Here is a 12,526-nt window from a genome sequence, read left to right as displayed (position 1 = left end):
AGAAAGTGAGAGGAGCTTGGCTTTCTGAGCTTTCTTGTTGCTTGCCCTATGTAAAAGATTCTGATTTCTGTCTTCAGTTGTATTTTCTGCGTGATCCCCAGCTTGGTTTTAGTTTTAGTCACAGAAAGCTACAATGATACAAAAAAATGATCTGTGCTTTTTTTTAATAACTTTTTTAATACAGCAAGTTATTAATTCAGTAGGAATATATGCATGTTGCCCTACTGTAATAATGTCCATCAAGTAATCATTTTCATTACTTAACTGAATGGTGGAACCATGTTTGAAAGACAGGCCATTGTCTTTGTAAAGCAAAGGTTCAGGGATTTTATGGTTTCTGATGACCAGATAAAATGCCCTGTCTCAAAAGAAGATATTATCCTCAAAGTGTGAGGTATTAGGCCAACTTCCAGATGTAGTCATCTGTTCATTTTCATTGATTCACACATATGGGAAGGAACTGTTCTACCTCGGGACCAAACATTTTGTAAAACTGCAAAACTAAACATTTTCTTCCAAATTGCTGTCCTATCTCTATTGGAATTGTTTATTCTCCTTACAAAGGAATTTTATCTGCACACATCTGAGAACAGATTTAGTGCTGTTACAGCGTCTGCCAACCCCCAAACTGATTGTTATCTGTTGTTTCTCAGGAGGGAATAAATTTTTTGGGTGACTCCCATTTGCTTTTGTAGCAAATATTACCTCCTTATTGCTGCGACTCCTTGCCAATTCCTGAATGATTTAGGCTAGTGGCTGCTCTCAGTTTAGGGAGAGGAGGCCTAAGGTTTGGCCAGAGTGCTGAGCCTGTCTTTTTTCAGTGCTCAATTCTAACCCAGACTATAACTCTGCTCCTCACCACATCCTCTGCCTTTCTGAAAAATTTACATCCCAGCTGAGTGGGAAACAGGATTGGATCTATTCTTCAGCAAGGAAAACCTGAGTTGTGGCCTAGGAGTTTTGTTTTAATTAAATAATGTTTCCTTGGGAAACATTTCCTGCACAAGGTGTAATTTTTCTTGAGGTATTTTCTTTTTATTTAAAGAAAATAGAGTGTATTAGGCAGTGTTTGCTTGCACTGAAAGTCAGTGTGAGGTGGGTCAAGAAAGTGATGATAATGTGGATATATCTGAGAGAAACACCACTTGGATTAAGAGATCACTCCTTTGCAGAACATTGCATTCTGGTGGGAGAGATGACAGTCATGCAAAACAATTTATTCTAATACAGATTTATTGGCTGAACACATTAGTCAGGACAAGGGAGTGGACAGAAGATGTGTTGAGTGAGAGAAGCAAGTCAATCAGCACAATCCATAAGTTATCAGTTCCCCTTTGAAGAAATACTTGTGAATTCCAGGAGTATACGTTGGTCATTTCTGGGCTAGGGACAAGTGCAGTACTAAGAAAAGTGCACAGAGTGCTAAATGTAGGTTAAACAAATAGATTTTTTTGAAGAACAAACAAACTGACACAACATTTCCCTCCCAAACTAAATTACTGTTTTCTCAAATTTTTAACTGGCACGTGTCTGATTGGGTTGTTTTTAAGAATGCTTTTGACTACAGGTTGAGAATAGAATAGTCTTCTGTAGAAGTTGTGCTAATAGTTGTATTATGTGCTAATGTCTGTGTAGATGTGGAGATGATCAAACCCTGTTGTACATTTGTAATTTATGTTTTCTGCTCACACTCCTACAACACTACCTCTATTTATAAATGTTATTTATTTATATTTTATATGGTAGTATTTATACTGTTTTCTGTATTATAATGGATAATACATGAACCTGATTGGCACTTTTGGGTGAGTGTGAAGTTCAGATTAATTTCCGTCATATCTATTTATAAATTTTATTTATTTCTATTTTTTATATATATATATATATATATATATATATATGCTATTATTTATATTATTATCTATATTATAATGGGTAATACATGGACCTGATTGTCAGTTTTGAGTGGGTGTGCAGTTCAGTGGGTGTCCTGTCCACAACCAGGACATCCACTTTGTTTTTCTTCTCATGCCTAGCAGTCCGCAGATAATTCCTTCAAAATCAATAGGGCACTTTCTGGATAAACTGGAGCAGAGGCAAAAATCAATATTACACTGACTAGTCTGAAATGGTTATAGCCTTGTGATCCCCCCCAGCTGGCATGAGTGGTAAAGCAAAAAAGGGAGTGACATGTCTTTGGTTTGTGACAAGGGGAGTGGGATTCTTAAATATTTATTGTGCTGAAGTAATCTTGATATTTGTTTGAATCACTGGCTTTTAATTTGTAATTTGATTCTGTTGGTGATTAGCAGAGCTTTATTGGGACTATAGTCTGAAGTCACGGGAGTAGAAAAAGTGGCATGAAGACATAATTTGTCTCTAGGGTTTTGTGAAGCATGAGAAGAAAATAGGATTTTTCCTTAATACATTAAGCTGCAGGCCTAAGGCTTGCACCTCAGAGAAACCTTTACCTTTAAATGGGTATTATTAAGGTAACTTTTAAACCACAGTAGCTCTGCTACTATCAGGTTTCCTTCACAGCCGTGGGTGTTTTGTAAAGTTCGCAAATTCCGTGAAAATCTCGCTGTTTTCTTCATGGGACTTGGCAGATGCAGGCCATGGCAGAAACTGGATCCCTTGGCACTGCTGCGTGTGAGACACTCACGTGAGCCACGGGCAGTGCCAGTTTCCCAGTGCAGCCCTGGATTTCCTTTAACCCTGCAGAGGTGGATGTGTGACTTTTCCAAGTGAGACAGCCCCCGTGGAACCTGCCCGGAGCCACCTTGCACACTTTGATGGCACACAGTCCTCCTAAACTGAGATTTTTCTGGGCCAGGGCATTGCTTTCCTTTTTTATTTTTCTTTTTTTTTTCTCTTTTTTTCCTTTTTTTTTTTCTTTTTTTTTTTTTTTTTGACTAATGCAGCTTGCAAGATACGCTTAGGGAGTTAGCTCATCCCTGAGTTTTCCAGGCCATCCAGCAGGCTGCAGAAAAAAGTTCTGGTTTTTAACCACATCCTTGCATTAGGAAGGCTTGGTTCCCAGAACTGGGGAGCTGGTAAACACACAGGCAAAACTGCAGAGTGTCCTGGCAGACAGCTATTTTACTTTTATGGAAAATGTAGAGAAATAGCTTGTTCAAGTAATGCAGAACTGCCCCCCAGCCCAGCTCCCAAACGAAAGTGCCAGCAGGTCATAGACAATCTTAAATTTCATATTTATTGTGTCTTCCCTATGTTCACTGCCCATAATTCTTCTGTAATTATTGCTGCTGTAACTTCCCTGACTGACTTCTCCTCAGTTTTTCCAGCTGAACACTTCATTTTCCCCTTTAAGGAGGCTGAATATCTTTGAGTTGAGAAACTAACCCACCAGCAAGTCAGATGAGGTGCAAATAGGAAAAACAGGTATTAATGGCAGTTGCCATCACCTTCAATTTTAACAGTCACTGCAGTGTCACTGTGGTAGGTAGCATCAAAATTTCCAGGGCTACATAGCACCTCTGCTTGTCTTGAGGTTCAGTACAACTATGCATTTGAAATAATGATATTTTTATGTTTAGTATATCTTTGGTGCTGTGAACCGTTCTGGCTTGGAAGTCCTAGGGAAATTAATAAGTTTTATGGCGATGTGTCAAAATTTTGCTTAATTACAGTGTCACTCTTTAAGCAAAAGTAGAAACAAAAAAAAATGCTTTCTACAAAGCAGAGTTATTAAATTTACTTATATTGAGATATACTTAAAGGAAGGCATTCCAGTAAATGGTGATAGTTTTATTGCTTTGTAAATTTTTTCTGGACTGGAGAAACTTTTCACTTCTGCTTTTCAACGTTTTGGAAACCCAGTAATTCGTACTGTTTGCCTAAGCTGATTTTTTGACTAAGTTCCGTGTTGTTTTTTTTTTCCCCCTACTAACAGTGCCTAAGTATTTTTAGTGCTCATTTCATTTCAATATGCCTTATATATTGGTGAGCTTATATATTTTCAGTGCCTCGCTTAGTAGGTTTTCAAGGATGTGAGGGATACCATTTGCAGCCAATTAAAAAAAAAAAAAAAAATTAAGATGACCTTCAAGTCATTGCAAAAAAAAAAAGGGAAAAAAGCTAACTTATGGATATCTGTGCAAAGTCAGGGTCATGGGAAGGATGTAGTACCGGCAAGTTCTTAAAATTTTTCCTATAATAACAATTATTTTTAACAGGTTTTATCTCAGTAACATGATAAAATGAACACCAACAACCATCTGTGTGTGTTTTCCTTATCAATTATCCATCCTTGTGTTCTGCTGTCCAAAGCACTTTAAAGAGTCTTGGAAATTTATGGCATGTGAAAGGCATATAGTTCCAGTCTTTCATAAGATCTGAAAAACACATTTTCATTGTTCTTCCACTTCACGGATCAAAAGGCTTTTATAAAGTAAACAAGAAAAAACCCTGAATTAAGTTTAAGCTTAGCGTTTTGAATAAAAATCCTTTCTTATACACAAAACAAAAAGTAACAATGAAAAATACGCCACAGGCTAAAAGGCCTACAGTATAACAAATGCAATCAGAGAGAAACAAAGGACTGAAAGAAAATTCCACATCCAATAGAAATGGCATTCTGAAAAAAACCCCAAAAATTCCATGCATTTTTGCATCTGGGATGTAGGTAAAGTAGGTCTTTTACTAAAAGACATTGGTATTTTATAATTATTATGAGTGATTATCGGAAGGAAAAATGGGGGTTTTTATTAATATGCATGTGTCATTCTCATAGCATTTTGGGATTACTAGATCAGAGCAAAATAAAAAAGAATTACATGGAGAATAATCCATGAAATAAATGAAATAACACGTTGAAGTTTTTCTACAGGATGTTTTTATTCTAGTTTTCAGAGTAGCTGGCTTTGTTTCCTGGCTTTTTTGACTCATCTTGAGGTTTCTGTTTGCCATGTTCCACATTTGCTGTCCAAGCTGACAGACAGGCTGATGTCACCGGGGGCTTAATGCATCTTGTCAAATTTTAAACACACTTTGAGTACTTATAGCTTTCAAAATCAGCAGGAATTTACTTTTACTTGGATTTAATTCCAGTTGGGAGAATTATTATCTGTTTCCTACCCTGCAGAAATATCCTAAGGGAAACAAGTGCAATCCGTTTAGATCTGCAGATGGAAATAGCAGAGGGTGGAATACTCTCCAAACTTTCCAATAGGTGTGATGTGAGTATAGATCAGTGGTAACATCCATATTTTTGTCATTTTTTGCTTATAAAATCAACAGATTTCCCTTCTGTTGACTTTTGGAAGTCACGCCTTAGGGTATGTCCAGGGATTAGCAGTCTTGTTTGTAGTAACAAGACTGTCAGTGGAGTGCTCTTTTGGATAAATCAAAGTTTTCTCAATATTATTCCTTTTTTTACTCACACTGTCTGTGGTTGGCCATTTGTGAGGGAAGGGAAGAACAGGGAAGGGAAGAACAGGGAAGGATGTTGAAGCTATGGGCAGCTTCAGTTTGTTTTACATGCTTGAAGCAAGGGAAATCACCTTTCACTTACTGAAGGGCTGTAATTGCTTGAAACTTTCTGAAGAAACTGTGTTGGGACTTTTGAAGGCAGAGAGACAGGAATATGTATATGTGCCAGTGTTAGGTTATTTTAAATTTATACTTCACAATATTGCATTCCAAGGGAGGGAGTATTTACTCCCTGCTGTCTGTGGTAGGGAGTTTTGTTTTCAGTTTTTTTAAAGGCCATAAAAATACATAAGCCTAATGAAGTGATAAGAATCTCCTCTGTTTTCAAACAGTGGTATGTATTTCCAGGAACACACTGCAATGTGTCTTGCACAAAGATGGGCAAGATAGACTAAAATCTCATTTAGTTGTCTTGGTACTGCATATGAGACACCTGCAAGAAACTGACAACAAGGACTGTAAATCTTAGTTTTGCTGTAGTTCTTCTCCCTCCCCAATGGCACAAAAAGAAGTTATCTTTAAAAATAGCATTGCAATAAACATTGTCTGGCTTGAGTATGAAGTTATAAGGGAAATTGTTAACTATTGGCATAGTTAAAAGGTAGTTGCAAGTTAGAGTTAGTTTTATAAACAAATAGCCTTATTTGTTTATTATAGGTGAGCTTTTAGAGAAGTGCAGAGTTTTAGGTGATCGGGGTGGGTTTATCAGGATGGACTGGGAATTGTTTGAAGTTTTTTTTGTTGCCCTTTAATGAAATCAACGTTTTTAAGAAGCAGGAAAAAACCTTACAAGCGTGTGACCATATTTAGTTAAAAGTGTTTTTTGTTTATGAAGAACAATAAAGTAGTTGCCAAATTCTGCCCATGTGTTCCAGATTGTTAGAAAAAAATCATAAAAAAGGATAAATTAAATATCAGAGCTCCTACCACCCCAGTTTGTAAATTACAAAAACTGTTTGCACAAAACCAAATTTAGCCCAGCACAATAACAATGTGCATTACCATTCTTTTACAAGAAATCATATGGTATACAGGAGTACTTTACATCTTCAAAGATGCTACAAAAGGCCCCAAACTGATAGCAGTTTCCATCACAGTTTTCAGTTTTTTCTCAAATATTGTTCTTTTACCATTGACTCCTTAATCTTCTCCCTCTTTCTCGAGTCACTTGGCCCTCAGTGTCACCAAGAATTTTTATTATGGTAGACCTGCATAGTCTTGTGAGAGTCTTACCATAGTGTTCATGTTAAATAGAATTTATTTATTTATAAATTCTATTTATAGAATTTATTTTATTTAAATTTAATTTTATTTAAATAGAATTTATCTTATTCCATTTCCTGCTTTTGCTCAACAAAGCAGAGAGCAAAGTTCTCCTTCGGGTGTCTGTGGCATTGTGTGATGTGCACAGTGCATACTGTGGTGAGAAGAAAAGGTATTCCCAGATGACTAATAAAAGGAAAAGATTATGAGAAGATGTGACATTAATATCACAGTGTTTAAAGTGGTGTTTATGTGTATTTTGTTTTTCCCCTACAGCATAAGGTGAGTGCAGAAAGGACCCTGTGAATCTGATACAATAGCTGACAGGGAGACTAATTAATTAGTTCTGTTTAAAACATAAAAAATACCTGAGAGTGAATATAATGTGTGAAAGGCAATGAAGGCCTTTTGTCAAGCAGGTGTTCTGTGTAAGACAGAGCAACAATAAGCCAGTTCTCCAGGATCAACACAGAAAATTAATACTGGTTTCCTGGCTGGGTTTGGCACCTCTGAGTGGTTCAGACTTTGATTGGGGCTGAGATGCACCGTCCTTGTGCTGAAATAAATCTGAACGTTCCCTTGTCTCTGTGTGTTACTCCCCTTTCCCCTTGTGCTGAGGGAGATGGTATCGCAGCTCTGGATCTGTTAGAAAATCAGTGTATGAGGATTTTTCAGGTGCCTGCTTGTGGTGTGTGCCCTGTGCATGTGTGCCTGTGACCTGGGTGCAGCCAGCACACTCTGCTCATTAAACTCCTGCTGACACCCTGTAGCGTGGCAGTAGTCATTAACTAACTCCAGGAATATCCCATTCCACCAAACTAGCAGATACGTGTGACTTCCAGCCCAGCTTTCTCAGTGTTTGAATCCTAGAACTAGTCAGATGCAGTAATTGTATAAAAGTAATCCAAACTTGCCACAGGAAATATTTCTACCCTTTGCCTTCTTTTATAGCAATAAACTGAGCATCAGTTTCTGACAAATCACTGTGGTTTCCTGTGGAGAGTTTTATTGATGATCAGTCAGGGGAAATAGAGGAATAGAGGTAAAATACATGATTTATCCATCTTGTTCAGTATTATTATTTATTCCCCTTAATCCTGCGCATTTCTCCACAGTTCTGCCCATAAGTCACAGGTGGATGGAAGGCTGGTGACAGACCCAGTGTGAAGGGTTGTGGCAAAACTGCACCGTGCTGGGGCCACCTGTGGAATGTCATGAAAGATTGCAAAATCAATATTTGTTATTCCCCTGATGGTTGCTGGGAGAGTGGTCCTGAGGCTAGGTGTTTGCCAGCCATAGGATGTGCTTTTATTTTAATGATTTCCTGCAAGCATAATGAGAAGGCCGTGCCAGGAAACTAATTAATGGTTGTGCACTGGGCAGTGAATCCTGCCCAAGTGAGGCTGGGTGCTGGATGTAGGGGCAGATGCTTGGTAGGAGCAGTTTCTGGGCCCTGTGGCTCTCAGGCTCATTGCACTGAGTCTTCAGGAAGCTGCAGGAATGTTGCTGGCTGCACCAAATACCCCATTCCCAGCAGCTGGTAAAAGAACACCACCACCAAGAATAAACCTCTTGCCAGACCCATCTTTGTAGCAAGGGCACGTTCTGGCTGCCTCCATCCTTGCCTGAGCTCTGCACTGGAACAGCTGTGATGTGGCAATCAGTCTGAATTCTCCTGTTTATCAGACATGTCTGGACAGGGCTTTTTGGGTTTTGGTTTTACTATTATTATTATTTGTTTGATTTATTAATTAATATTTCCATGGGGAATGGTAAAAATTGAAATTTTGTCTGAAACGAAGAAGACTTTCATCTGAATGCAGACTGATATGTTAAAAAAATATATATATGTGCAAAAATTCAGGGTTTCTGCTCTGTCATGATAGAACAGGTGACTGTCTCAGGCATCTTGACAGCCATACATGTATTTTTTATACCCAAAATAGCTAGTTTCCTGCCCAGTTGAACAGGAGGATTACATGTTCTACTTTATGCAGACATGTTGAAAATGTTTAAAGTTATCGTGGCAAAAGGCAATTGGAGAGATGCAGTGTAGGCAGCAGTGTGTTACAGAACTGTTGTAGGCCTGTTGTTTGTCCACAACAAAACCCACACATCTTTAAAGACAGAGGCCAATAATAAGATGGGTAGTTGTCCTTACAGCCCAGCAGCACTGCTGGGTGTTCATAATACATAACACTACTTTGTGTTGCTCTCTGTTTCATTGTGTAAGTGCTCACAGTATCTCCATTTATGGATGCATGTTCTAGTGACCTATACTGGGAAAAGAAAAAAAAAAAAACAACAAAACAACCTTGAGGAGTAGATTCTTGAAAAGACCCTAATTCCTTTTTATTAGTGTAGCCTGGGTGAACAGCTCTTACAGCTGAATAATTCCTACCCCGAGGAGCATTCTTGAATTACTTTGCATTAGTCTAGGAAAGTGTGGCTGTTCTCTGCCTGGCTTTTTTGCCCCAGGAGAAGACTGGGAGAACAATGGTTGTCAGTCTCCAAGAGGAGAGCCTGGGCTTACAGTCCCTGCAATTGAAGCCTTCCCATTGTGCTGCTGTTATCAACAGAACATAAAGATAAAATCAGATCATTTGACCATATGATTAACACATTCCTGTTGAACTCCAGGTGACCCTAATCTCCTGGCTCTCTACAGAACCTCCTGTGTTTGTTAGGATAAAATTTCTTCCTTTACATTGAGATCTTCTTTTGATGCTGAAATACCCTCTGAATGGTTTGCTTAGAGGGCTTTAATGGGATGCATTGGGGCAGACAAGAACAAGAAAAGATGGATTTGAATGATCGTAAAGATGAATTGGATAATCAAATTTGTAACATCCAGATGAAGCTTAACCCCGTAGTTGTTAATTTCCTATTGCTTGGTGAAGTACTTCTTGTGTTTTCTTTTGCCCTGTCAGTATATTTGAAGATTGCAAAGGAAATGTTTGCAATTGCGTGAACAAGTAGGAATTCTTTGATTTGCCCAAAGTCATGAGTCTAGACTTGAGCAAGTTTTGCAAGTTCCTTCTGGGATTAAGAGAGTTGTTGGTGGATTTAGAGTACATTTTTTAAGTTAGCTAGACTTCCCTCTGTAAAGGAAGCTCGTGGCTTGATGATGGAGAGTTATAATGAAGTGTCACAGACATCTTTTATGAAAAATCCTTTCCTTAGGATTTTTCCTCCTGAGAAGCTGAGAAGCCTCAGGAACAACATGTAAACAATGGTTATCTGCTGCTGTGGGATGCAACAGGTGCATCTGTGATTGATCTCATAGAGTTGTTTCTAATTAATGGCCAATCACAGTCATCTAGCTCAGACTGTCTGAGACAGAAGCCTTTGTTATTCATTCTTTCTTTTTCTATTCTTAGCTAGCCTTCTGATGAAATCCTTTCTTCTATTCTTTTAGTATAGTTTTAATATAATATATATCATAAAATAATAAATCAAGCCTTCTGAAACATGGAGTCAGATCCTCATCTCTTCCCTCATCCTCGGACCCCTGTGAACACAGTCACACTGAAGAGTTTTGAGAATTAAGAGATTTGAACTTGTATTTAGTTTTCAGCCTTGTGTTTATAGTGTTGGCTTTTCTCGAGAAGAATCAGTTGCATAAACCACATAAACCAAGCCTGATCTGCCTGCCACAATCCTTAAGGACCAAGAAGGAATAACCATTTCCCTTCCATAATTTCTTGTTGTCATTATAATGCTGGAGTTCTACTGTCATTACATTGCAAGGGTTCCACATTGCTAGAGTTTTGTACCTCCTTGATGTTTCTTGTAGGCAGCTCCTCTAGGCACTGCCTCTTCCTTGTCCTCACAGCAGCCAACTGACTCCAATCCCCCTTTAACAAACCAATCTACTATTTTATAACACTCTTCCTGTTGGCTACAGCTGTGGCCTGTTAACATCAGGCCTACTCCTCATCCTTGGTAATTAACTCAGCTGCAACTCTTTAGGGGGTAAGATTACATTCTATACCACCTTCATTTACCCATACTGTATCCCCCTACGCTTCTTTCTTATCGCTGCACTGCCATCTCACAGCACGTCCGGCGCCGTAACCACAAAAAACTCCTTTTAAAACCTTTTTCTCCTCTCCCCATCCAGCGTGCGACAGCGACCACTGGGGACCCCACTGCAGCAGCCGCTGCCAGTGCAAGAACGGGGCCCTGTGCAACCCCATCACGGGGGCCTGCCACTGCTCTGCAGGCTTCAAGGGCTGGCGCTGCGAGGAGCGCTGCGACCCCGGCTCCTACGGCAACGACTGCCAGCAGAAGTGCCAGTGCCAGAACAGAGCCACCTGCGACCACGTCACCGGCGAGTGCAGGTGTCCCCCCGGATACACCGGCGCCTTGTAAGCAGTGCCCGTGTTTTGGGGGTTTTTTTGGGGTGTTGGGGAGTTTAGATTCCATTTAGACTCTGCGTTCTGAGCTAGCAGGCTTGGGCAGAGCCGTGTTGAGGAGGGTGCATTCAGGTGTGTGGCCAAGAGGAAAAAAAAAATCTTTGACGCAGATGGGTAAAAACGCACAAAAAGGAGCAGCAGAGGGTTCTTTGTGGCCGTCGCAATCTGGCCATAATTCAATGCCACTTCCCACAGGTTTGGGAAATGGCATTGAATTGTGGAGTTGTTTGGCCTTGGGTCATTCCAGAGCTGCGTGAGCAGCAGGGAATGAGTGCCAAACTGCGTGTAAAGAGATGCCTTGGGAAGGAGTAATTCCTGGAATGCCAGGTCTGTTTCCTTAGATCCATTGTGCGGGTGCCACACAGCACTCAGGGCGCATCTCTCTGCTCTGAGATGTGTGCTCCACGCTTTTTGGCTGGAAGACCTGGTGATGATAGCGCTGGAAGCAAAGCTGGGGCCTGTGCTAACGGGTGTCTGTGCTGTCCCCACCCTGTGCACAGCTGTGAGGACCTGTGTCCCCCCGGGAAGCACGGCCCACAGTGCGAGGAGAGGTGCCCGTGCCAGAACGGAGGCGTCTGTCACCACATCACCGGGGAGTGCTCCTGCCCGCCGGGATGGATGGTAAAAAAAAAATGCTCCCTGAAACCCCCACAACCCCCCCAAAACTTCCATATTTGTACAACTCAACGGTGGGGGGGGGGGGGGAAAACAGGGTGGCAAATGAGGATAGCAAATGTGGTCTGCTTGTAGCCAGGAGTAATGAGAAACATATTTTAGCATAGGGGACTGAAATAAAATGCTTGCGAAACCATCTGTTACTGAAAATGCTCCAGTTCTGCACTGCCTTTTTAACTGTATCAGATTCTGGGGAGCAAAAGACATGAGTTGTGCTGTGACAAGGCAATATCCTTTAGGTCTTGCCTGGGAGTCTTTGGTTTGTGCGTGTAGGTTGATATTATAGGGAGATGACACCATTGTGTTTAATAACACCAATGTGTTTAATAATAGTGGAAAAAATAGTGTTTTTCCATGTCCAATGTGCATGGAAAAAAGTCCAAAACCTTTGCCTAGTGGGTTCACTGTTGGGGAGGAGATGGGACATCAGATCCTTGACATTATCTTTAGGCTTCTTTCCCTTTTATCAGAGGCTAGGGAATTAGGACCTGACCTTGCAGCTGCAAATTACCTTCCCTTGCCATCAGGCTCCCTGCTCTGAGTTGGAAAATAATGCAATTGGAAGGTGATCAAGGCCCAAATAAATTCTTTAAGTACATTTGCTGATAATACTGATCGTGAGCATTTGATAATATTTTTCATTTAAATGTTTCTTTTGTGTGAAAATTCATATTTACTGATCATTTAATTACATATTATATTATACTGAGAATAAG

The 12,526-nt window shown here is 40.0% G+C and overlaps 1 protein-coding gene across 1 annotated transcript in view; it reads left to right on the top strand.

The window, feature by feature from the left end:
- MEGF10 (multiple EGF like domains 10) overlaps positions 1 to 12,526 on the top strand; it is an 86,040-nt gene that overhangs the window by 29,312 nt on the left and 44,202 nt on the right. Inside the window, exons 6-7 of the mRNA XM_066569368.1 lie at positions 10,841 to 11,087; positions 11,636 to 11,756. Coding sequence (XP_066425465.1) covers positions 10,841 to 11,087; positions 11,636 to 11,756 — 368 coding nt within the window. The remainder of the gene's footprint in view (positions 1 to 10,840; positions 11,088 to 11,635; positions 11,757 to 12,526) is intronic.

Source organism: Molothrus aeneus, chromosome Z (assembly GCF_037042795.1).
Source record: "Molothrus aeneus isolate 106 chromosome Z, BPBGC_Maene_1.0, whole genome shotgun sequence".
In the NCBI taxonomy this organism is placed as follows: Eukaryota; Metazoa; Chordata; class Aves; order Passeriformes; family Icteridae; genus Molothrus; species Molothrus aeneus.
This window is presented reverse-complemented; position numbering and strand designations above follow the sequence as displayed.